The following is a 25808-nucleotide window of genomic DNA, read 5'->3' on the forward strand; positions in this document are numbered from 1 at the left end:
TCCCCAGTCTCAGGTAGATGCTCCCACCTCAGCCTCCCAAGTAGCTGGGACTATAGGAGTGCACCACTACACCTGGGAAATTTTTTTGTAGAGATGAGGTCTCACTATGTGGCCCAGGTTGGTCTTGGACTCCTGGGTCCAAGTGATCCTCTCTCCTTGGCCTCCCAAAGTGCTGGGATTCCAGGCATGAACCCCCGTGCCCGACCTGGCAAGCCTTCTATCCTCACATCCCTGGTCATTCTGCTCACTATGGTTAGATCAAGCTGGACTTTTTGATGCTCCTCAAATACATCCAGAACATTCCTGCTGTGGGGCCTCTGCATTGGCTATTCTTTTTGCTTTGAACATTCTTTCCCCAGGTCCCCATGGGGCTGGCTCCTCACTTCATGCAGGTCTCTGCTCCAGCATCACCTCCTAAGAGGAGATTGCCCTATCTACAAGGGCATCCCTCACCTTAGTTTCTAAGGCTGTTACTCTTTTCTCCATACTGGTTATTATCATTTAGTATCCTATGAAGAATGAATTAGGAGCCAGGAGCGATAGTTCCTGACCGTGATGCCAGCACTTTGGGAGGCCGAGGCAGGAGAATTAACTTGAGGTCAGGGGTTCAACAGCATCCTGGGCAACATAGCAAGACCCTATCTCTACAAAAACATAAATTAATAAAATTAGCTGGGCATGGTGGCACACAGCTATTGTGCCAGCTACCCAGGAGGCTAAGGTGAGAGGATCCCTTGAGCTCAGGAATTTGAGATTACAGTGAGCTGTGTTTGAACCACTGCACTCTAGCCTGGGCAACAGAGCAAGACTTTGTTAAAAAAAAAAAAAAAAAAGAAATAATTAATCCACTCATCTGTCTTCTCCCTTGTCACTAAGCACAGGGTCTTTTTTTTTTTTTTTTTTTTTTGAGATGGAGTCTCACTCTGTTGCCCAGGCTGGAGTGCAGTGGTGCAATCTCGGCTCACTGCAAGCTCCGCCTTCCGGGTTCACGCCATTCTCCTGCCTCAGCCTCCCGAGTAGCTGGGACTACAGGCACCCGCCACCACGCCTGGCTAATTTTTTGTATTTTTAGTAGAGACGGGGTTTCACCATGTTAGCTAGGATGGTCTCAACCTCCTGACCTCGTGATGCGCCAGCCTCGGCCTCCCAAAGTGCTGGGATTACAGGTGTTAGCCACCGCACCCGGCCAATCATTTTATACTCTTTAGGAATCCAGAGTCTAGTGAGTAATTTACCTGAGATTAGAACACACATCTCAAAATAGTCTTGGGACTTTTCTTTTTTTTTTTCAATCTCTAGACTAGCAGAGTCTTGGTATTTTTCCTTGGGAATCTCCCCTTTCCTAGTCACACTTGTCCATACAGGGAGACAACTGTCGACCCAGGAAAAGGAAACACACTCCTCTTTGTTCTCCCTGACCTTAGCTGTCCTCAGGATTAAACTTCCCACAAAATCAACTTCAGAAGCCGTATGAGTTTTGTGTGGTTTATACAACATAGTTAAAAAAAATCTGAGCCCACATTTAATAATGGTTAAGTATTCATCCAGAAAAACTGGATTTCTGGCTCCTCTTGGAATTCAGAAGATTGGACAAGCTGGGCCAGCATTCCCGCATGGGCACAAGGAGCTGGAGCTCAGAGGCACTCCCTCCTCTAGATGAGGTGTGGTTTTCACAGCTCAGCACCGGCCCAGCTCCTCCAGTTCCCACTTGGCCTGTGTTTCCTGCCTGGCCCCTGTAGGGAATGGACTTGAGATTCTGAGGTGAAAACAGGAATCTCAAAACAGCCTTGGCAGTGGCTCACACCTGTAATCCCAGCTCTTTGGGAGGCTGTAGCAGGAGGACTGCTTGAGCCCAGGGGTTTAAGCAACACAGCAAGATCTCATCTCTACAAAAAAATAAAAAACTAAAAATTAGCCAGGCATGGTGGTGCGTGCCTGTAGTCCCAACTACTTGGGAGGCTAAGGTGGAGGATCACTTGAGCCCAGGTCGAGGCTACAGTAAGCTATGATTGTGCCATGGAACTCTAGCCTGGGTAAAAGAATGAGACCCTGACTCTAAAAAATTAAAAAATAACGAAACCAAGTTGGGCGCGGTGGCTCATGCCTGTAATCCCAGCACTTTGGGAGGTCGAGGCAGGTGGATCACGAGGTCAGGAGATCAAGACCATCCTGGCTAACACAGTGAAACCCCGTCTCTACTAAAAATACAAAAAAACTTAGCCAGGCGTGGTGGCGGGCGCCTGTAGTCCCAGCTACTTGGAGGCTGAGGCAGGAGAATGGCATGAACCCGGAAGGCAGAGCTTGCAGTGAGCCGAGATCGCACCACTGCACTCCAGCCTGGGCAACAGAGCGAGACTCTGTCTCAAAAAAAAAAAATAAATAAAAATAAAGAAACCAGTCTTGGAGCTGTGTTTCAGAGAGCTTCAGCATTTTTTCAGGTGTCATCTGCCACCCCGGGCAGGGCAGTACAAATGTAGCCATTTCTCCAGGAACTCCCCATTTTCCACCCAGAACTCCATGAGAAGACCCACAGGCTCCTTTTCCTGCTTCCTGTTCCTTCCCTGCAGAAGGATCCTTTCTCTGCCAGGCTTACCTGCCCACTCCAGCATGTCCTCAATATTCTCCGCTGCCCCAGGCACAAGGCGAGTCTGATCTGTGTCCTCCAGCCTCAGGATGAAGCTCCCCTGGTACTTCTTAGCAAAGATGTAGTTGTACAAAGCAGTGCGGAGGCCACCCAGGTGCAAGAAGCCTGGAGAAGAGAACAGCTCAGATAAGACAGGGAAGATAAGCTAATAGGCCTCAGCAAGGGGCAAGTAAGCACTACTGTGACAGAATGTTGCAATAAATTTCAAAGACCAGCAGGACACATTGGCTCACACCTGTAATCCTACCACTTTGGGAGGCCAAGGCCAGGGGGATCACTTGAGCCCAGGAGGTTTCTGTAGGTTTTTAAAGACAGAGTCTCGCTCTGTCACCCAGGCTGGAGTGCAATGGCACAATCTTGGCTCACTGCAACCTCTGCCTCTTGCGTTTAAGCAATTCTCATGCCCAGCCTCCCAAGTAGCTGGGAATACAGGTGTGTGCCACCACGCCCAGCTAATGTTTGTATTTTTTGGTAGAGACAGGCATTCGCCATGTTGGCCAGGCTGGTCTTGAACTCCTGGCCTCAAGTGATCCCCCAGCCTCGGCCTCCCAAGTGTTGGGATTACAGGCAAGAGCCACCACACCTGGCCAATTTTTGTATTTTTAGTAAAGATAGGATTTTGCCATGGTGGTCAGGCTGATCTCGAACTCCCGACCTCAAGTGATCCATCTGCCTCGGCTTCCCAAAGTGCTGGGATTACAGGCGTGAGCCATTGTGCTTGGCCTGAGTTTAAGATCTGCCTGGGCAACATGGGGAGACCTTGCCTTAGCAAAAAAAAAAAAATTTAGCTGGGCATGGTGGTACATGCCTGTAGTTTCAGCTACTGAGGTGGGAGGATCACCTGAGCCTGGGGATGCTGAGGCTGCAGTGAGCCATGATCACACCTCTGCACTCCAGCCTGGGCAGCAGTAGAGTGAGACTCTGTCTCAAACAAAAAAAATTAAAAATTAAAAAATTTTTTCAAAGACTAAGAACTAGCTACCCCTGTGCCCTGTCTCCAGACACATTTAATCCCTCATCCTGAAAATGGAAACCACCCAGGATTTGGAGCATGTCATTTTATTAAAAGGCTCCAATTTTCCCCAACTGCATCCACCACTCTATTTTGATATTTGTTTCAAGGCCAAGTTTCGCCTGAAAGAGAAGCAGAGAGTTATTCATTGAGGCCATATCATGTACATTTAACTTACAGAAATTCAATGATGTGCGCTGGGAAAAAAATTAATTACAAATGAACTAGAAATTTAAAATACTGTACAATCACATTGTGGGCCAGGTACAGTGGCTCACACCTCTAATCCCAGCACTTTCGGAGACAGAGGCAGGAGGATCACCTGGGTCTCTAAATTTGAGACCAGCCTGGGCAACATAGTGAGATCCTGTCTCTATCAAGAAAAAAATAATCGGTGGGGCATGGTGGCTCACACCTTTAATCCCAGCACTTTGGGACGCCAAGGTGGGTGGATCACGAAGTCAGGAGTTTGAGACCAGTCTGGCCAACATGTTGAAACCCCGTCTCTACTAAAAATACAAAAAAAAAAAAAAATTAGCTGGACGTGGTGGTGGGCGCTTGTAATCCCAGCTACTTGGGAGGCTGAGGCAGGAGAATTGCTTGAACCCAGGAGACAGAGGTTGCAGCGAGCCGAGATCGCGCCATTGCACTCCAGCCTCGGCGACAGGGCGAGACTCCATCTCCAAAAAAAAAAAAAAAAAATCACATTTTGCATATGCAGTCTATGCAGTATATATGACTGTCCGCATCATACATTTTAAATTTTGTCTACTTGAGATTTTTACTTTTTAAAAAAAACAAAATTCACTTTTAAAATTTGAGATGGGGTCTCACTCTTGCCCAGGCTGGAGTCCAGTGGTACAGTCACGGCTCACTGCAGCCTCAACCTCCCAGGCTCAATCAGTCCTCCTACGTCAGCCTCCCAAGTAGCTGGAACTACAAGTGTACACCACCATGCCTGGCTAATATTTGTTTTGTTTCGTTTTTTGTAGAGGCAAGGTCTCACTATGTTGCCCAGGCTGGTCTCAAACTCCTGGGCTCAAGCAACCCTTCCACTTCAGCCTCCCAAAGTGCTGGGATTATCGGCATGAGCCACCATGCCTTGCCAAGATTTTCACCCTAATTGCTGGCTTTAAACACTAACCAAAAGTAGTGTTTGATTCCACTGTATTTCTCTTCATCAGTTTAAACTCATAAGATTTGCCTTTTTCATCATTCCTGTCTGAAAACTGAAAGTTAACAGCTTTTCCAGAGTTGTCATTAACTCTTACCGTACCTTCTTTGGACCAGCCCACAGCCCTAAGTCTCCACAACGAGCTCATCTACATTTACAAGTACAAGAGGCAGCAGAGGAGAGAAAAAGCTCTTCTGGGGCCAGGCCGACCCTGCTTCAACACTGATGTAACCTTCGGATAGTTACTGCAAGGACACCAGAAAACCAGTGGTATTCAGTGGCACTGAGTCCCAAGAGTCCCCAAGACAAAAGAGGGACCCAGCTGCTGAAAACAAAGCCTTTTACATCAAGTACACCTGGATTCAAATTCTGCATCCACCATTTATTAGTTGCTACCCCTTGAGGAGGAACTCTACTTTTATGAGCTTCTATTTCCTCATGTGTCAGAGGGATTAAGAGCAAAAAAATAAGAATCTTCTTTATTATAGGGTGGCTCTGAGGTCTAAATGCTGACCAAAGTAAACCTTCAATTAATTTCAGCTACTGTAATGATCTGTGCCTGATAATTCTTTTATCTGTTTATAGTCAAAAGTCTTTCCCACATGGGCTTTTCCCGCAAATGAGCAAGGAAATTATCATAATAGAGGCTGTTTATTAAGTGCTTTCTGGGTGTACTAGACCTTGCTGAGTGGTTCGGCTGCATGAGCTTAACCCCATAAGACAGATACTACTATTAGCCCTGTTTTGACAAATGGTAAAACTGAGGCTCAGATTCATTAAATAATTTGCACATCTAGGCCAGGTGCGGTGGCTCACACCTATAATCCCAGCACTTTCGGAGGCCAAGGCAGGTGGATCACTTGAGCTCAGGAGTTCCAGATCAATCTAGGCAACATGGCAAAACCCCATCTCTACAAGAAAATACAAAAATTAGCTGGGCGCAGTGGTCACACACTTGTAGTCCCAGATACTCGGGAGGTTGAGGTGGGAGGATCACTTGAGCACCGGAGGCCGAGGTTGCAGTGAGCCGAGATTGCGCCACCTCACTCCAGCCTGGGCGACAGAGCCAAACCCTGTCTCAAAATAACAATAATTTGCACATCTAGTAAGTTACACATCTAATAAGTGGCCAAGACAGAAATTTGGACCCAGGCAATCCCAGGCTTTGGCATTCTACATAAGTGCTCTTCAAAGCAAAGTGTGCAATCCAGTGCTGGTCTGAAAACAGTTGTCAGTTCACAATCAAGTACAGAAACTGAGAGTAAAGGTTTAGAAATTTTTGTTGTTGTTGTTTTGAGATGGAGTCTCACTCTGTCACCTGGGCTGGAGTGCAGTGGCACGATCTCGGCTCACTGCAACCTCTTTCTCCTGGGTTCAAACGATTTTCAGCCTCCTGAGTAGCTGGGATTACAGGCCTGGGCCACATGCCCGGCTAATTTTTGTATTTTAGTAGAGACAGGGTTTCGCCGTGTTGGCCAGGCTGTAGAAACTTACATAGCAATCTGGCAGAATGATTTTACCTCTGCTAACACAAATAAAAAGAGATTGGTTTGTATTTTGGATGTTTTCAAAATTTTATTTTTCTGGTCATTAATTTATATTAATTTTGTGCAAATATTGATACACAATTGATTGGAAATTTAAAACCAGCACTTCCACAACAGATGGTTTGAAAGGCACTGCTCTACGCTATACTGCCTGCCAGAAAGATCCTGTCATGTATAGCTGGGATTTTACCACAAAGATCCTTGTATGTTCATCCTGGGATTTGGGATGAGAGGCATACTCCGTGTAGAGAAGGTAGAAGGTAGCCTTACTGGTGGGAACCAGAAAGCCCTGACAAGATCTCCAACAGGCTATACAATGGGCCTCTGTCACCCTCTAGCTTGCTAAGCTCCCAACAGCACTAGCACAGTGCCTTGGTACCTGCGATTTCCTCTACCCAGAAGGTTCCTTTTTTGTTTTTGAGACAGAGTTTCGCTCTTGTTGCCCAGGCTGGAGTGCAATGGCGCGATCTTGGCTCACTGCAATCTCCACCTCCCGGGTTCAAGCAATTCTCCTGCCTCAGCCTCCCAAGTAGCTGGGATCACAGGCATGCGCCACCATGCCCGGATAATTTTGTATTTTTAGTGGAGACGGGGCTTCACCATGTTGGTCAGACGGCTCTCAAGTGATCCACCCACCTCGGCCTCCCAAAGTGCTGGGATTACAAGCTTGAGCCACCACGCCTGGCCTCCAGAAGGTTCCTTCTATAGGCTTCACATAGCGTGCTCCTTCTTGTCATTTGGATCTCAGCTCAAATGTTACCTGCTCAGTAAAGCCTTCTGGAGCGTCCTTCTTAACCCCCAGTCTCCTATCCTGTTTCACTTCCCGCATGGCACATGTGACTCTAAAATTACATTTATTTTTATAAGTGTCTGCGGCAGCCACTAGAATGCAGACTTCCACAGAGCAAGGCCCCTACCTTTCTCAATGATCACTGTATCCCAGCGTCTACAACACCTGTCACACAGCTTGTCATCAATACACATGTATGGAATGCACGAAAAAAAGATCGAAAGAGATGGGATGGCACAAAAAACACAAAGAAACTCCTGGCAATTTGAATTATTTCCGCTCCTGCACCTCAGTTTCCGCCTCTGTAAAATGGGCTCGCGCTGCCTTAACCCTCCTCCGCCCGCCCACTCTGACACCACCGGAAAGGATTCATTCGGGAACATTCGGGGGGCGGAGACGGGACAGAGGGCCTCGGCCTGTAGCGTCACGTCCGCCAAGGTTACCTGTGGGGCTGGGAGCGAACCGCACTCGCACCGCAACCCCGGGATCAGTGCCCAAGCTGGCCTCGCGCCGTCCTACGGGGCGGCCAGAGGCCGCCGAAGGCCTCTCGCGCCGCAGCAGCCTCCTCAGGAGCGCCGCCATGTGGGATGGAATAGCACACGTGGGCTTCTCCTGCGTCACTTCCGGGGACTGCTTCCAGCCAATCGGCCTCCGCCACAGCCAGCGCAGCCCTGCCCCTTAAAGTCACAGGCCTCCTAGCGCGAAAGCCCACGCCCCCCTGGACGGCTGCGGCCGCACTTGCCACCAGGGGGCAGAGCCCAGAGAAAGGGCTATTTCCCGGACCCGCCCCCTTCAGCTTGGGAAAGCGAAAGCGTGGCAGGGGCCGGACCTGGGAGCGGAGTAGGCGGGTCTCCATAGAAACCTCCACCTGTTTCCGGCCGGGCTGTGAGAGATTAGGGGCTGCTGCGGGGGCCAATCTCAGCCAGCTCGCCTCTTCCCAGCGGCCTCTGCGTGAGCGGTGGGTGTAGTACACAATCATCATGGCGGCGGCCGGGGCCCCGGATGGTGAGTGCGGTGCTGGTGGCGGGGGTGGCGGGGGTGGCGGGTGCAGGGCCCGGGCTGAGGTTGCGGGCCCTCCTCTGGGGGATGCGGCCCGGCCCGGGAGGGAGAACCGCGGCTCGGGAACGGAGGTCCGGCGGCGCCCGGACAGCGTCCGTTCCCAAGCCCAGCCCGCGGCGAGCGCCCACCCCCTAACCCCCTTGCAGGCATGGAGGAACCTGGCATGGACACGGAGGCCGAGACCGTGGCGACTGAGGCTCCCGCGCGGCCCCTCAACTGCCTGGAGGCTGAAGCCGCGGCGGGGGCGGCGGCCGAGGACTCTGGCACCGCACGAGGCAGCCTGCAGCCGGCCCCGGCCCAGCCCCCTGGGGACCCCGCAGCCCAGGCCTCGGTCAGCAACGGCGAAGACGCGGGCGGCGGCGCGGGCAGGGAGCTGGTGGACTTGAAGATCATCTGGAACAAGACCAAGCATGACGTGAAGTTCCCCTTGGACAGCACAGGCTCCGAGCTTAAACAGAAGATCCACTCGATTACAGGTAATTCCTGTGGCGCTGACAGCCAGTCTTCCCCACCCCGCCTCCTGATGGCCCTTGCACCTTACTAGGCACCTGGTGGCTTTCCTTGCATCAGGTCGCCCCATCCTCACAGCAATCTTCTGAAGGATATTTGGATGCCCATTACTCAGCTGGGGAAAGAGACTCAAGTTTATAGAGCTAGTAAGTTGCAGAGCTGGGATTAAAGCCGAAGTCTGACGTTTAGGCCCCAGTTTCTCATTAATGTTGCTCTGACATCTCTAATTTAAAAATCACCTAAGGCACTTGTTTTACGGCTTCCGGGCCCTTTCCCAGGAGATTCTGATTCAGTGGGTCTGGGATGTAGCCAGGAATTTATTTTTAGCAAATATCTTAGGTAATTCTTCTAGGTGAAGTTTAGGAAACACTGCTATTGACTTTGATGCTGGTTCTTCACAGTTGATTCTGTTTTTTAATTTTACCTTGTTTATAGCTCTTTGCCATCTGAAATTTCTTTTCTTTTTCCTTTTTTTTTTTTGAGACGGAGTCTTGCTCTGTTGCCCAAGCTGGAGTGTACTGGCACCATCTTGGCTCACTGCAACCTCTGCCTCCCAGGTTCAAGCGATTCTCCTGCCTCAGCCTCCTGAGTAGCTTGGGATTACAGGTGCCCGCCACCCTGCCGGGCTAGTTTTTTTTATTTTATCCACCCGCCTCGGCCTCCCGAAGTGCTGAGATTACAGGCATAAGCCATCACTCCTGGCCTTGAACTTTTTTTTTTTTTAAAGCTTTCTACATGTAGCCTTGTAAACTCTATTAAGAACAGGAGTTTTGTCCCTTTTGGCTTCTGTAGCTCTGATGCCTGTGGATTCTCACTTAATGTTTGAATGATTTAGATGACTGAGGAACAAGTTGGAAAGAATGAGAGCTAATACTTATTGAACAATTATTGAATGCTAGGCACCGTACTAAATGCCCCGCATTGGTCTCTTAATCCTTGAAACAAGTCTGTACAGAAGGACTTACTCCAATAAATCTTCTACAGTTCTAGAAACTGAGGTCCAGAGATTGTAAATCTCCCAAGTTCACAAAGCTGATAGGTGATGGAGTCAGTACTCACTTTTTGGTCTGTTACCAAAGAGCTGTGTAGTATCCATACATTTTTCTTTCCTTCTTTCTTTTCACTGTCCACCTTCTACCTTTTCCCAAGGTCTCCCGCCTGCCATGCAGAAAGTCATGTATAAGGGACTCGTCCCCGAGGATAAAACATTGAGAGAAATAAAAGTGACCAGTGGGGCCAAGATCATGGTGGTTGGCTCCACCATCAATGATGTTTTAGCAGTAAACACACCCAAAGATGCTGCGCAGCAGGATGCAAAGGCGGAAGAGAACAAGAAGGAGCCTCTCTGCAGGCAGAAAGTGAGTCCATCTTGTGCTTCTTGGTTCTGAGAAATTTGAGGCTTTGTCCTCTTGAGCCTTGGCTGGTTATATTCTCCCTAGAATAAGCTCCTTTTTGGACAGGGCCCATGATGGAAATATATGGCAGCAGTTGGGTGCCGCAGAGTGGAGGTGACAACTACCTGAGATTTGCAACTTTGTCTCATCTGGCGGGTCAGTGTGTCTCAAGTCTACCTACTTTAGGATAAGACCTTGGTAAAGGGAGGCTTTAGACCATCTGTTGAAAGGAATCAGACGTGGGTTTCTCTTTCCTATTTAGTGCCAGAGAAAACTACCAGTACTAGAAGTAAGCCCTCATTTTGTACAAGTGCTTACATTTGGCTTTTTGGTTTGTGGCTTTCCCCAAGTCAACAAGCCTGGCTAGGCATGGAAATCAACAACTCTCAGAGGTTCCTCTAAAACTGACCGTTTCAGGAAGCTGAATGAAGCTGAGTAGGAAGACAACTACACTGATGGATTTGTTTATTTATTTTTTTGTCTTGATCTGTGAAATAGGAGCTTGATTTTTTACGTTCTCTGTTCTTTTGGCTGCAAGAGATCCTGCCTTGTCTTGTGCTCATCATAGCCATTAACATTCTTTTATGTAATGAGGAAAAGTGAGATTATTTTACTATGGAAGGAACAGGTTGTAAGAATCATCACTTGTTGTCTTTTTACCTGGCAAATTCTACTGATTGCTCTGTAGCCTCCTGATCATTCTTCCTAGTGTTCCAAGGAAAACAGGTATTCTCAACTGTGTCTGAAGTAGAGTAGATCAATTTCAATCAACATCATTTAGTGACCATAGACACTAAGATATATGACCAACAGTAAGAAAAGGACACAGTTTGTGTTACAGATCCCTAAGCCCCCATGTGTGTTTCCAAAACCGCAAAGGAGTATATAAACGAAAAGTGTTTTTATAAATTTAACAGCAAAACCTGACCAGAATTAGTGTGAATTTTCCTGTTTGGTGACAAGGTACTGCCCCAGACCCCACAGAGAAGATTGTTATGTATTTGAAAGCAATATCATCTTTATAAAACTTCCAAAACCCTGAAAGTTCAGAACTCTAGGGTTTCAGATAAGGGGTTGTAAACCTATATTAATTATCTAAAAGGTGTTGATGTGGAGACTTCACCCCCACATATGGGGTCACAGTGTCTTGAAACCGATTGAGTTTCTTCTCATATTCCTGTTTCCTTTGCCACATGTATGAAATAGTGAAATGTGAGCACGTCAGATAGGAGTGGTCGCACCGGTCACACCCTTGGAGCATAACATGCCTCTTAAATACAGGTTTTTAATTACTAATGGTAGCTTAACAGGCCTAGAACTGTTCTCCACAGTACAGGAAATCTTGTTCAAAAGATACTTGAAAGGTGTGACTCGAATTGTACTTCCAGCCCATGCTGCTGTGTTTCGTTGAGGCCAATTATGAAGCATCATGTGACCTAATGAGAGGGATATAGTCCCTTGCCTTTTTATCAACTTATTAAGGGGTCTGGGGCTGATGTCTGGAGTGACTTTTTGCTAGCAGTCTGGCAGTGCTGAGTTTATTCCTCCCAGAGGGATTCCACCATGCCAGTGAGGATTTGGGCTGGTGTGTGGCTGCCTAGTGCTTACATTTGATTAAATAGTTACCTTCTATCCATTCATTGTCTCCTAGTTCCACTTTACCAAGCAGTGGCTATGCCTATAAGGCCACAGATGGAGAAGAAAGAAAACTCAGGCATTTGGGCCAGGCAGGAGAGCTGTTTAAGGGGCCCTGAACTTAGAATCCTTAAAGAGCTGCTTAGAGTTCTTGGGGCAGGCAGTAGGGGTGGAGTTTAGAGGCTTCTTAATGTCAGGTTATAGAGTAATAAGCATTTCTTTCTGAAAGGTGGCTGTTCCAGGTTCCTGTTTAGCTGGAGTTAAGGGTAGGGCAGTGGGGAAAACTTCGGCGATGGGCTGGGTCTCCAATTGTTGAAGAACTGCTCCTTCTAGGCAGTTAGACGGATTACCAGCATCTTGTAGTGTTCTCTGCGAGTTTAAGTTGAAAAAGGTGGCTGCCATTTTTTGTCTGCTAGGAGAGCAACACCCTTTGTCGCCCTCTTTAGTTTGATGGTTTAATCATTTCAGTGGTGATTTTTTTTTTTTTTTTTTTTGAGGGGAGAAGGGCAATCTGGAAATCCCGTTTGCTGTAGAACTTTGATATCTAATATGGTAGCTAGCTACATGTGGCTGGTTAAAATGAAATTAAGAATTCGGTTTCTCAATCATAGTAGCTGCATTTCAAGTGTGTAATAGTCACAGCAGTAGGTAGTGGCTAGCACACGTACAAACATATTCGCCCTCCCAGAAAGTTCTGCTGGACAGCACTGTGCTATAGTTTCAAAGGATCCATAGTCTGTCGTCATTAAAAAGCTTTTGAGCCAAAACACTAAGGCTTTCTTCATCCTCTCTTTCAAGGGAATAGTAACACGACTAAATGTAGTCAGCTGTTTCATTTCATTCTCTCTTCTGACTTATAGCAACACAGGAAAGTGTTGGATAAAGGAAAACCTGAAGATGTGATGCCATCTGTTAAGGGTGCCCAGGTAAGGCGGATTTCTTTGTGAGCATTCTGAAAATGAGATAGCCCCGCCGTCTGACTTGAGGTTCCTGCAATCCTGTCCTTTCTCTTTTTTCCCTTTTTTTTTTTTTTTTTTTTTTGAGATGGAGTCTTGCTCTGTCGCCCAGGCTGGGGTGCACCACCACACCTGGCTAATTTTTGTATTTTTAGTAGAGACGGGGTTTTACCATGTTGCCCAGGCTAGTGTCCAACTCCTGACCTCAGGTGATCCGCCCGCTTTGGCCTCCCAGTGTGCTGGGATTACAGGCGTGAGCCACCGCGCCTGGCCCCCTTCTCTTTTTTTCAGACCATCCCTCCATCTCTTACCATGCTCTTGTGCCTTCAGGAGCGCCTGCCAACGGTACCGCTGTCTGGCATGTACAATAAATCTGGAGGAAAAGTGAGACTCACCTTTAAACTAGAACAAGACCAGCTGTGGATTGGCACTAAAGGTATGTTCTTCCTCGCCTCCTTGCTGGCCCACTGCCTGCCTCTGGCACCCAGCAGCACTCCCATTTTAGAGTGCGATTCTGCCCCTCCTTCTGAAACCTCTCTCTCTCCACTGTGCTTTGCTTGCTTCTGGCTTTTAAATTTGCTTTTAGACGCTTGCCTTTTGTTTGGACCCTTTTCCCTCGTTGTTTTCAGTCTGATCTCAGGGCTGATCCACCAAACGTTGGCTCTTCAGTTGCACACAGATTCGGAGGTCCCAAACACGTGGCCCAAGGGCCAAATCTGGTCCGCAGAAAAATGTTTTGTGGGATGACACACAATCTGTAAAAATTGGGAGATTTCACTTAATCTGATTTTTTTTTTTTTTTTTTTTTTTGGCTTCTCTTGAAAACTCAAATGATCTGGCCCTTTGGGGCCTGCATTCTCACATGGCGTCGATCCACTAGAGCCGAGTGGTGGTTTCCAGTGGGCCATACTACAGTCCTCATGGTCCCATTTATCTTAGAAGTAGCCAGCTTTGTTCATTTGTCACCTGCCTGGCCCCTGTAGGTCAGAGTTTGACCCTGTAGTAGGTGAAGTTTTCCTAACCGCTGCCGAGGAATCTGCCTCTCCCTCCCCGCCTGGTTGCCCTCTGCCTGCCCCACCCCGGCCTGTGCACGGTGTCTGGATCAGCCTTGCTGTTTGCTGGGAAGTGTCTCTGACTGTCCTCCCTCTCCCTTCCCCCAGATGGTTACAAAGTCTTGTCAGTTATACTGCAGAACTGTCTGTTCCTTTCTTTGCCACACTGTTGTGCCAGTTAAAGTTCCCAAGCATCTTTAAACTTGGTCTGTTCAAAGCAAGTTACCCTGTTTCACTGCCCCATCTGTGTTTTCTTCTGTCCTGTCCATCTTACCTACTGCTTTTTATCCTGGGTACCCGTGCTCAAGGACCTTTGGCTGTTTAAGGACACATTCAAATGCCTAACCATAGCGTTCAGTGTTCTCAACACTGGGCCTTAGTTTAAATTTTGGTTCCAGCTTCTGGCCCGTTTGCCCTGTGGTCCCCTGTGTATTTCAGCCGCATCTCTCTGTGAAACTCCCAGTGTGCTTTGCACAGCTCCTTGTCTTTGCTCATGCTGTGCCCTTACCTGGAATGCCTTCTTCCCATTCCTTGTTATTAATAAAATCTTCCAAGGCCCTACTTAAATGTCCTCTCCGAATGAAGCCTTCCTTGATTCTCCCCCCACCCTCCAAATGACTTGCTGCCGCTTCTGTTCATAGAGCGCTTCGTTTATATCCCCAGAGCACTCATTACTCTCTGACTTGTCTGTCCCCCTGTTAGATTCCTGGAGGGAACCGAACATGCCTAAATCACCTGTTTCTGGCCAGCACTGTAGGTATTCAGTGTTCGAGGTAAATGCTAAAGAGAAGTATAGGGGGTCCCATCATCTGACGTTCACTGGTTTCAGGGACAGAGCATTTAGTGAGACTCCACTTAAAATGGGACCAAGTTTTATGGAGAATAATCGGGGCAGGGGTGGTGGGGAGAGAGAGTTTTTAATCATCTAAAACACAAAAATCAGTGTTCAACCCTATACTGATTGTTGAACAAAAATTGAAATGCCGAAAATGCTTGAGTTTTCTATCAGTTTTATGATAACTTGCTATTTTCTTCATTTCACATTCAACTCTAACTGCATGGTCAAAGCAAGTTTTACAGAATATCTGAGGGTTCCCCCCAGTTTTTGCAAGGGCCTTTGAACCCTCTGCTAGATCATTCTCTTCTGCAGAGCCTGTCCATCTTCCCGTTATCAGTAGTAAGCTGCCTAGCCTGTGTCAACTTTGCAGGTGATTTTGCTTAGTTCTGTCTCATCACATTCACTTGCTGAAATGCATAGACTTCCTGTCTCTTGCTGGACCTCTACTTTTGCTTGTGGGCAGCCTCATTGAAGGCAGTTGCTAAGGCTGACCTGGAAAGACCCTGCTGTGAGGATAGGTGCAGGCAGAGAAGTCTGGATGGGAACTAAGTCTGTAAGTGCTCGTTGGTTCCTTGGGGAATATTTCTGTGTCAGGAAGTTGTATAGGGAACACATCATAACTGCAGGAACTGATAGAACAAGAACTTCCTGACCCTGTATTGGAGGTTTTCTTTTTGCTAGTAGGAGCAGCCACTTTCCTGCTTTGGCCTAAAGGCAGAGCTCTAGAAGAAGCTCAATATGTTGGGGCTTCTGAGCCCTTGAAAGCCACCTTACCCACCAGTCTTGTTGAGGAGCATGGCCATGGACTACTCATGTTTTCTAGGGATGAACAAGGTTAAGATTTTCATTCCCACCCATAGCACTATACCTCTGGAGTCCAAGGGGCAGGCACTCTTGCCACTTGCCCAGTCCCGTTACCTAAGTGTCATAAGCACTCATAAGAGGACAGCTTGTTCTGGGAGTTGGCTACTAGCCACTGGCTTCGTCTTTCTGCTGGCAAGAAGTAGCGGCTATGGAATGACCATCCCAGCAGCGAGTTGGCCTCTCCGTGGGGCGCTTTGCTGAGTAAGTGACCCTTAAGGGCTGCTACTCTTGACTAAACTCTGCTAGCTTGTGTAGGAGGAGGCAGTACTAACAGCCTCAAAAGAATGAGAACAAGCTCCAGGCAGGAAACCGGAAGCCACTGGAGGAGAGCATGTACGCTGCTCGTAGGAAAGTTGAATCTGGCTGAAGGTCTGATGTAGTGATCAGGAGTGTGGGTCCAGAATTGCCCAATATTTGGAGTTTTCAAGAGAAGCCAGAAATCTGTTGTGTATTTTTGTGAAATCTCCAGACATTTCAGGATGAAAAGTGTTTTAAAAGTTTCCATCTTAAAGACAACTGCTGCCCAGGTCCTGCTTTAGGGCCCACTGTTGTAGAGCCACTAGAAGTCCAAACCTAAATAAACATCTTCAGGTCCCTTCTCCCCAGCCCCCATTTTTCAGAGACTGAGGCCCACAGAACTGAAGTAAAATGTCTTAAGTCCCCAGCTAGACCAGAACCCTGGTCTCTAAATTCCTAGTCTGTTTGGCCAACTTATCTATTTTTAGACTCTACCTTTCCAGATTTTTCTTTCTGCAAAGGCTGCAAGTTTTTTTCCACTTGGTTTAGCTGTTTGCTGAGCCTCCCTGCCCCCCTCCCCCTGCACCCCCGTCCCTGAGGTGTCTGCTGCTCCAGGGTGGCCATGTCCCATTGTGCAGGTGCACCTCGCCTCCCCTGACCTCACCCAGTCCCGCTTCACTTGGCTCACTCCCGGCAGTCTCATCTCACTCCAGGCATCCCTTGCTGGCCTCTTCTCTTACCTGCCATCCTCCTTAAACTCGCCTCAATGTCTTCTGACCCCATGTGATCAGTGGTATCTCAAGTGTTAATCACAAAAGGTTATAAATGTTTTAAGGAAACTTCATAAAAGTGTGTGAATATAGAGTGCAGAGGACTCGAGGAGGGAGGCGGGGGAAGGGAGCAGGGTCGTGATATAGAATCTGGCCCTGAAACCCAGGCACTCCCCTTCCCTTGTGAGAGCCACAGGGGAACGTGTTGTCTCTTTGTTCGTAGGCCTCTTGACCCTCCCTACTGCCCAAGACCTTAGCCAGTGCTGGGCTTGCATAAGGTTACAAAGGAATTTCTTGGGTATTTATTTATTTTATATTTATTATTTTTTTGTTGAGATGGAGTTTCGCTCTTTGGCCCAGGCTGAAGTAAAGTGGCACAATCTCGGCTCACTGCAACTTCTGCCCCCCGGGTTCAAGCGATTCTCATGCCTCAGCCTCCTGAGTAGCTGGGATTATAGGTGCCCACCACCACGCCTAGCTAATTTTTTGTATTTTTAGTAGAGACGGGGTTTCACCATGCTGGCCAGGCTGGTCTCGAACTCCTGATCTCAGGTGATCCACCCACCTTGGCCAAATCCTGACTCCCAAGGTGTTAGGATTACAGGCTTGAGCCACCGCGCCTGGCCTTTCTTGGATATTTATTAACCATCAGACTTTTAAAAAATAATCCCAGGGAAGATACATTTCTGCCCTCAGAGACCTTTACTATACCGTTGCCAAACCCAGTTTCCCACTTGCTCCTACGGAGTTCCCAGCTCCCACACAAAGCCCTATGTGCACTGGTCAGAAGACCCTGTCGTGTTGTCCCCAGAGGGCGTGGCGCCAGTCACTTGAGTTTACTGTAGACCCCGCAGCCACCAGCCCTGATGAGGGACTACTGAGTCAGAGGAGTTAGAACAGGAGGGCCTTTGAATAATCACTGTAATCCCTCTCAACTTAGAGCGGACTGAGAAATTGCCCATGGGCTCCATAAAAAATGTGGTCAGTGAACCTATCGAAGGACATGAAGACTACCACATGATGGTAAGTAGCGCTGGCTGAGTCCAGCCTCTCTCACTAGACTCCCACTTCACCTGGCAGGAAACAGTTTTAACTGAGCTTGTTTAATGGAAGAAAACTCAGTCTCCAGAAGATGCACTTTTTTAAGACCCTGATGTTTTCTTCATCTACTTAGAACTTAATCCATGGCCTCTATTCCTAGTTCTGTTTATTTTGCACCCCCCTACACACACCTTCCATCAGTTTAAAGGGGATATGTTTTTTCTTACCTCTTTTAGAGAAGTCTCTCTTGCCTCTCTCTTGTCATGTGTTGTTTCTAGACCAGGAAAATAAATTAAAGAGGAGGAATGGATTTTCATTATAAGTTTTGTCTTGCTTATAAAACAAAACTTGCCCTTAGCCTTGGTGTTGGTGAGGGCACCAGGCAGCCTCTTTTCTGTAATAACGATGCCGCTCTTCCAGGCCCAGTGGCTGAGGGCCTCGTGGGGAAGACGGGCTCTGTGGAGTATCTATTCTGCATAGAACCCACTCTGCAGAGAGCAGGCTACTCTTTCCCAAGACAGAATGTTTGGAGGTGTTCCGCAGGTCTGCAGAACAAAGCAAAAAATTCATTCATCCGGTAAAATGAGCAGCTTAGGCAAAGTTTCCAAAATTTTCCCAGTGCTCTTTGGAGGAGCCACATTGACAATGAAGTTGATTCTGCAGTTGCCCATCAGGGGCCTGGCCTGAGCAGCTGTAATGTGAGGGCGGGGCCTCCTGCCATTGTTCATCCAAGGAGGCAGGCCTTTCAGTGTCTATCCCATAGTGATGAAGCCACATCAGCCCATCCCAGGGAAAAGAAGGAACTAGTGGTTTGACCAGTAGATTGGGATAACAAGTCCCAGGCAGAGAGATGTGTTGGAAGATCCTCTTGCTATAGAAAAAAATCAAAGGGACTTAAAGTATGGTGGGCAAGGGAGGCAGCCCTGTTGGCATCCTGCTCAGTGCTGCTGTAGCAAGGCCGTAGCTGGGAGTGCAGTCCCTAGGCTGCGGGGCTTCTGGGGTTTTGTCTTCTGGAAGTGATGATGCCCCTGGCAGCCCTTCCACCCCTACTCTCTCTCTAGTCTTTTTTTTTTTTTTGAGACAGAATCTCGCTCTGTCACCAGGCTGAAGTGCAGTGGCGCTATCTGGGCTCACTGCAACCTCTGCCTCCCAGGTTCAGGCGATTCTCCTGCCTCTGCCTCCTGAGTAGCAGGGATTACAGGCTCGCGCCACCACACCCAGCTAATTTTTGTATTTTTAGTAGAAATGGGGTTTCACCATGTTGGCCAAGATGGTCTCAATCTCTTGACCTGGTGATCCGCCCACCTCAGCCTCCCAAAGTGCTGGAGTTACAGGCGTGAGCCCCCATGCCCAGCCTTCTCTCTGTAGTCTTTATTACAAGGATTGCAGACAGATTGGTTTGGCCTGGTCAGTTATTTTTTTCTGTTTTAACAGTTGGGCCGGGCCTGGTGGCTCACGCCTGTAATCCCAGCACTTTGGGAGGCTGAGGTGGGCGGATCATGAGGTCAGGAGTTGGAGACCAGCCTGACCAACATGGTGAAGCCCCGTCTCTACTAAAATTACAAAGATTAGCCAGGCACCTGTAATCCCAGCTACTCAGGAGGCTGAGGCAGGAGAATTGCTTGAATTGCTTGAACCAGGGAGGCGAAGGTTGCAGTGAGCAGAGATCGCGCCACTACACTCCAGCCTAGGTGACAGAGACTCCGTCTCAAAAAACAAACAAACAAAAAACCAAAAAAAAAACCAGTTGGACTTGAATATTTTTAACTGGGCCCCATCACTCCTTTTTGAATAGTTTGTGTTGCCAGTCACACCCTGTAGGGTTTGTAGCCTGAGTTTTCAAGCAGTGTGGTGGTAGGGAGTCCAAGGAAGTTGAGTGGACTGTTTTGGACGTCTTTGGAGGAATTGGTGTGGATGGGTAATGACTTAGTATTTCATTGAAATGTTCATTTCTCTCGAGTTATTTCTGGCAGAGGATAGCTCTAGTAGTCCCCTTCTCTTTTCCAAACACCTTTACCTTTGTCCTAATGAAAGTACTTAGTTATCTCTTTGGGCAGATGCTATTTCTCTAGCTAAATTAACATGTCATCATTCACAGTTGGAAAACTGTGGCTGTGCTTTTTCATTTTTAGAGAAATGTTTTTAAAATACAGAAAAGAGGCTGGGCGCAGTGGCTCACACCTGTAATCCCAGCACTTTGGGAGGCCGAGGTGGGTGAGTCACTTGAGGTCAGGAGTTTAAGACCAGCCTGGCCAACATGGTGAAACCCTGTCTCTACTGAAAATACAAAAATTTAGCTGGGCATGGTGCCATGCACCTGTAATCCCAGCTACTTGGGAGGCTAAGGGAGGAGAATCTCTTGAAAGTGGGAGGCGGAGGTTGCAGTGAGCCGAGATTGCACCGCTGCACTCCAGCCTGGGCAACAGAGCGAGACTCCAGCTCAGAAAAAATAAAAATAAAATACAGAAAAGAAAGAGAATAACTGTCACAAACCCATATATCCATCACTGAGAAGTGGCAATTATAAATATTTTGTAATTTGCTTTAATTTTTTTTAAATAAAAGAAATAAAGTTTATTCACAGCAATGATGGCCCCACTGTCTTCCCCTCCCCCCATTACCATCATCATGCGTCACGTGCGTCCTTCCCGTCTATCCATTCTTTGATTTACACGTGTATCCACGAACAAGATGGAGTATTGTTTTGTGCTTCCAGTTTTCGTAAATGGTATTATGTATTCTATAACTTGCTTTTCTCTGGTTCAACATAAGAATCTGTCAGTATTAACTGTAGATCCATATGGACCCAGTTGATACCTCTTTAAAAAGAGCTCCAGTATTGGTGTGACTAAGCCTTGTCACTTTGAATTCTGCATTCCCTTACTGATGGATATGTAGGTTGCCCCAGGTTTTTGTGGTTTCAGACAGTGCTGCAATGAACATTCATACCTGTTTTCTTGAGCATGTGTGACAGGTTTTCTAGGGCAGCGTTTCTCCAACTGTGGTCCCTGGATCAGTAGTGTTGCATCACCTGGGAGCTTGCTAGTTTCTCAGGCCACACCCCAGACCTCCCTAAATTAGAAACTTCACAGGGTTGGAGTCTGCTGATCCGTGTTCCAACAAGCCCTCCGGATGGCTTTGATGACCACTCAGGTTTGAGAATTGCTGCTTTAGGGTTGGCTCAGCTTAACCCTCACCCTGCCTGTTTTTGTTTTTGGTTAGGAGGAGAATGCTCTCCACATGCAAAGTTTTGTTTGGTTTTTCTTCCCTTTTTAATTAACTCACATCCCAACCCTCCCCCATGTTTGTCCTGCTTGCTTGGTCTCCCGACCTCTGAAATACCGCTTGGTTTTCCTTTTTCCCTTCCAGGCGTTTCAGTTGGGCCCCACGGAAGCCTCTTACTACTGGGTGTACTGGGTTCCAACTCAATATGTGGATGCAATCAAAGACACTGTGCTGGGGAAATGGCAGTATTTTTGAAAGCACTTTCACCTCTGGCCCAGGAGACTGACCCAAAGTGAAGGACATTGCTGGGAGAGGCCTGCAGCATCCCTGGATTTCAGAGTTCTGGAACTTTGTTCATAAAAAATCTATATTCAATCTGAGGTGATGTGGTGACTGAAGCCAGAGGTGATGTACTTTCCCCATTAGCTTAATTTTAACTTAAAATTACCAGTTCCCTTTCTTGCAGTCAGCTTCATACCATTTTTAAAGTCAATACGATGGAAATCAATAAATCTGAATTCCGAACATGTTGTGTGGAATACTCTTAAGTGTGTTTGAGAGTAGATCTGCCAATTATGTTGACAAGGGAATGATCAAAAGCTTTGTTTTTTTTTAAAAAAAAAAAAAGCAGTTTCAATTGAAATATTTTCATACATCTTTGGTTGCAAACATTTGGACTGCATTGCAATGAGTTGGGGTGTTTTTTTTTTTTCCTTTTTTGTATAAAATTGTATGCAAAATGGGGGGTGGTTAGTAAGCCATATATTTCTGTCCATTGATTCAGATTTAATTCTTTCCCTTTTTCATTCTCTCACTTCCTCGATTTGAGTTTTTGTTTTAAGAACCCAAAGATGTCAGTTCCTCTTTTGGTACCTCATTAACGCTTCCTTTCCTGGGCTCCCTCCCACCGTGCTGCTGCTGCCTGTGAACGCACGGTGGGAGAGGAAGAGCTGCTCGGTCTTGGGCAGGGAGCTCTCACACTTGCTGTGGTGTTCGTTGAGCAGCAGAGTATCTCCCAGTGACTCCTGTTTAAATGTCTTGCCCTTTGGGCCCCCATCTCCGAGGAGTTCCATTGCTGGTTGGATGATTGTCCGCACGCCTCACTGAGCTTGGCCTAGAGGCCCAGCCTGGCATGGTTGTGCCTGGGCTGTGCTGCTCAACAGCCCCAGCTCCCAAGCAGACAAAGACCTCTTCCAGGAGGAGCCAGGTAGAAGATAGTTATACAGCCATATAGCTGCAGGTCCAGATAACCTTCTTTCTTTGGAAGTTTTCAAGAAATTCTTAAGCAGTCCAAGGATGATTTCAATTATGCTTCTCCATTGGGTCCTTCTGCTCATGCATTCAGTTCAAGTGTCCTTTATCCCAGGTTCAGAGATGCTGCCTTTCTGAAGAAGACATCTGACCCTAGCAGATTGGCCAATGTTATTGAACAACAAAAATGGGATAAATTGCTTTCATGATTAGCTCACCTTCTTCTGGTTTTAGTCCTTCTGTTCTTTGTATACGTGAACTTCTGTCATCTCCTTCTGGCTTGGTTGCCTCTGAAAGGAGGGAAAGTCTCTTGGTAAATTATCTCTTTTGTGCTGTTTGCTGTTTCTCTGCTGCCGTCTTTGCAGTTCTCCTCTCACTGGTTGCAGGCTCTCATAGTAAGGTTTGGCGAGAAATGTTCCAAACGTCACATTTTGGATTCTAGGCTGTCACCCCTCATTCTGTGAAACGTATTAGCATGTGTTCGCCCAAGATGACTATTCCTTGTGAGCCAGTTAATGATGATATTCTACGCCCTTCCCTTCTAAGCTGTAGTTCAGGAATCCAGCCCACATAGACAGACTCTTGCTTTCCATGGCGTAGTCAATGCCAAGTGATGCATCTAGGCAGGAAAATCTACTCTTTGCTTTTTTGGGGGCAATTAGTACATTTGTGAAGTGCAGCATCCAAGAAACAGCCTGTTTTTCATCCCTTGAGAAAGGAGCAGTCATTGCAGCTTTTCTGTCCTTGTCGGCCTGCAGTTCCTGGGGAAAAGAGTGCATCTGAGCTATTTGTCCAAGCCTCTGTCTGCAGGTGACAGGTTTCGGGGGAAATGAGATGCATTAAGTAGAACATCATCTCGGATCAGACATTGCCCCTTTTGTTTGCCAATGCCCCAGTCCTAGAGACTTGTCCTGATAGTGCCGCACACCTGCTTTTGATCTCTCAGAGCAGGTGGCTCCATCCCCAGACTAGCCTGGCTGCTCTCTGAGGCCCCTCCACCTGCTCCCCTCATTGTCCCATTCTTGTGGCTCACCAGGCCACTTGGCCTCCCTTGTTGCCAGTGACAGCGAGCGTTCCATCATCTCCCCGCTCCCCAAGGGCCAACTGCTTCTCACTCAGGCTGGTGTCATTTCAGGAGGACCAAAGCCTGCGTGAGCCTTTTTATTTTCAGTAAAATGGTGCTTTTTTCCTTACTTTGAGATACTATATATAAATAATAATGTAAATGACACCTTTTCGTATGGAGCTGTTTGAGTATTGCTCTACAGAGCTCACTAAATCAGCTTCAACAATCTTGAGCTCTGTGGCTCCTCACCCTGTCTGCATGGAAGACCTTGCTGGAAGCTCTCGAGAGAGCAGACATAGCACCAGAAGCCACTGGGAGAAGTGTTTTCGATCTGTGTCTGGGCTACAGTAGTATTCACTGTTTAGTCATTGAGTTCCGTGAGCAGTCTCTTCATACATTTTTTACAGTCTGGAGTGTACTGACTAACTCTGTGTAAGCAAATTGAAATACTCTTTCTTTTAGGTAGCGTCACAGTGGTTTTTTTTTCCTCAGGATAATTTCTATACAATTTCCTTACTGTCAGAGGGACCAGATCTTTCCCTCACTGTGGCAGGGGGCGTGCAGGTGGATAAAGGAAGAGCTGGTTTCCGGAGAGTGGCTGTAACAGCGTTGACTCGAAGCTAGAGATGGAGGGGGTGGCCGTCTCTTACACATTGGACACCTCTCAGAGCCTCCTGAGGGCTTCTTTGTCTTCTAGGATCTGTATCAGTGGTCCTCCTGCGGGTTCTGGCTCACAGACATCATCATGCCTTTCTTTCCCTCCCTGAGGGGCCTTGGCAGAAGAACGTGACCCTGTGAGCCGGGCCTCTCAGCTCTGCTTCAGATCACAGAACGCAGACAGACTCGCAAGTTGCTGGACCTCTTTGGTATTAAGTGTTTGAATCCATGGTGGGCCTTTTGCAAGTAGCGTTAGCTCTTTTTAAATGTTGAACTGAGCTAAGGATGCACTTTCTTGTGGACATAGAAGGGGCCCACATAAGGCCCTGAGTAGGCTCCTTAGTTGCTGCTTTACCTGATGAGGGCCAAAGAGATTAACTCTGCCTCGTTGCCATGTCTCAGAAAAGTTGCCATATTTCACCCAGAAGGGGCTCGTTTTCCTCTTACTCTTACTTTAACCATGTGCCTGGAGGAGCCGTTCTGGGCTCTTGCACTTGCCCAGCCTTTCTTTGCCAGGGGCAGAGAAGGGAAAGGGGGTAGACTGAGTGTGCCAAGGGCCGTGCAAGGGCAGGCTTGCTTTCCACCCATCTGCTGAGGGAGCCCTCTCCTTTCGCTCCTTGCCTCTGTTCACACCTGTTGTCTTGGAAGAGGATGGTCCCTTTGTCTTAAGGCTTTGTGATAAAGTCATCTCCAGTTAGGATCTGCACGTGTTTCCTTCGTAATAGTGCCTGGTGGCCTTTCTGAAGTTACAGGTGTTTGGGAGCCCTCTCACGTGCAGAACATCTGGTAGATTGACCTGCCAGGCTGGGTGGTTCTACTGCTTTCTCAATTTCTAAGAACCTTTTTTTTTTTCTTAAAGAGTTCTGCAGAATTATTTGACAATATTTGTAAGTACCATGTTTCCTTGTGGTGTATGCTCTGTTCTGGTTTCTGTTTTTAAATCAAATGCCTGTTTGGGAGGAGATGAACGTATTTAGTCTATTAGATTTGCGCTGCTGGATTTTTTTTTAAAGTGTAACCTTGACTAGCTGTCTTATTGTTTATCCTGTAAGATTAGTCAGTCGATTAAAGTTTGATAATTAATTGCGTCTCTTTTTCCTTCCATTTCTTCATGCGCCTAATCCATACTGGGGATTAACCAACATTTGGAATTGGACCTGGAGCCATTTCTTTGCCAGTTGTGGTCTTATTTGGCTTTAAGTATATTCAAACGTATCTCTGCTGAAACAGTTGACATTTACTCTGCAAAATAGTGAAAGTGACCGGTGTGACAGTGAGCCACACTCCAGTTAAAGCAGCATGGTCTGCTCCTTGGTGGGCCCTGGCCTCCACGTGTAGGAAGAGAAGCTGCCTCCCTGTACTCACACCTCCTGACTAGTGCCTTGGGCAACCCCACCTGGCCATTTAGCCTTCGAGGACATGTTTTAGAAAACACTGAGATTGGAGCAACAGATTTAGCCACAAGCTATAAAGACCCAGGAGTCGGGAGGAAGAAAATCTGTTACCAAAAAATGGGCCAGGCTCACTGGCTCACACTGGTAATCCCAGCACTTTGGACACCAAGGTGGGAGGATCACTTGAGCCCAGGAGTTTGAGACCAGCCTGGGCAACATAGCAAGAGCCCCATCTCTACAAAAAATACAGATATCGGCCAGGCATGGTGGCTCACGCCTGTAATCCTAGCACTTTGGGAGGCTGAGGTGGATGGATCACCTGAGGTCAGGAGTTCGAGACCAGACTGGCCAACATGGTGGAACCCTGCCTCTACTAGAAAATATAAAAATTAGCCAGATGTGGTGTCAGGTTCCTGTAGTCCCAGCTACTTGGGAGGCTGAGGCACAAGAATCGCCTGAACCCCAGAGGCAGAGGCTGCAGTGAGCTGAGGTTGTGCCACTGCACTCCAGCCTGGGTGGCAGAGCGAGATCTGTCCCCCCCCCAAAAAAAAAAGGCAGGGGACTGAAACAGAATCCTTGGTATATGAAGAGTGATGGAGTTTGTCCCTGCTGGTCTCACTTCTTCCTGGCAGGTGGAGGGGGTCAGCTCTTCACTTTTTCACAGTACCTCATAATCCTGAAACAATACTGCT

The 25808-nt window shown here is 47.5% G+C and overlaps 2 protein-coding genes across 5 annotated transcripts in view; one reads left to right on the forward strand and one right to left on the reverse strand.

The window, feature by feature from the left end:
- The window catches only part of EARS2 (glutamyl-tRNA synthetase 2, mitochondrial), a 34600-nt gene extending 26723 nt beyond the window's left edge, over positions 1–7877 (reverse strand). For 2 of the 3 annotated variants that reach the window (XM_054452577.2, XM_054452575.2), the window contains exons 1-2: positions 7611–7877; positions 2594–2749 (exon numbers count right to left, since the gene is read on the reverse strand). In XM_054452577.2, the coding sequence (XP_054308552.2) occupies positions 2594–2749; positions 7611–7749 (295 nt within the window). In that variant the 5' untranslated portion in view covers positions 7750–7877. Of the gene's footprint in view, positions 1–2593; positions 2750–7294 lie in introns of all 3 variants that reach the window. The other variant, XM_063654640.1, reaches the window with a different exon arrangement.
- Positions 7878–8021: 144 nt separating this feature from the next.
- On the forward strand, positions 8022–24805 carry UBFD1 (ubiquitin family domain containing 1). 2 transcript variants are annotated; one of them, XR_010124343.1, is made up of 8 exons: positions 8037–8172; positions 8373–8702; positions 9886–10094; positions 12626–12691; positions 13052–13157; positions 14476–14546; positions 17423–17505; positions 20893–20959. XR_010124343.1 is itself a non-coding variant. In XM_054452580.2 (7 exons), the coding sequence occupies exons 1-7, from the start codon at positions 8148–8150 to the stop codon at positions 21001–21003; spliced, it is 930 nt and encodes a 309-aa protein (XP_054308555.1). In that variant the 5' UTR covers positions 8022–8147; the 3' UTR covers positions 21004–24805. The 2 variants fall into 2 exon arrangements, 1 of the variants encoding a protein (XP_054308555.1); XM_054452580.2 differs by lacking the exon at positions 14476–14546 and having other exon boundaries at positions 8022–8172; positions 20893–24805.
- The last annotated feature ends 1003 nt before the right edge of the window (positions 24806–25808 follow it).

Source organism: Pongo pygmaeus, chromosome 18 (assembly GCF_028885625.2).
Source record: "Pongo pygmaeus isolate AG05252 chromosome 18, NHGRI_mPonPyg2-v2.0_pri, whole genome shotgun sequence".
In the NCBI taxonomy this organism is placed as follows: Eukaryota; Metazoa; Chordata; class Mammalia; order Primates; family Hominidae; genus Pongo; species Pongo pygmaeus.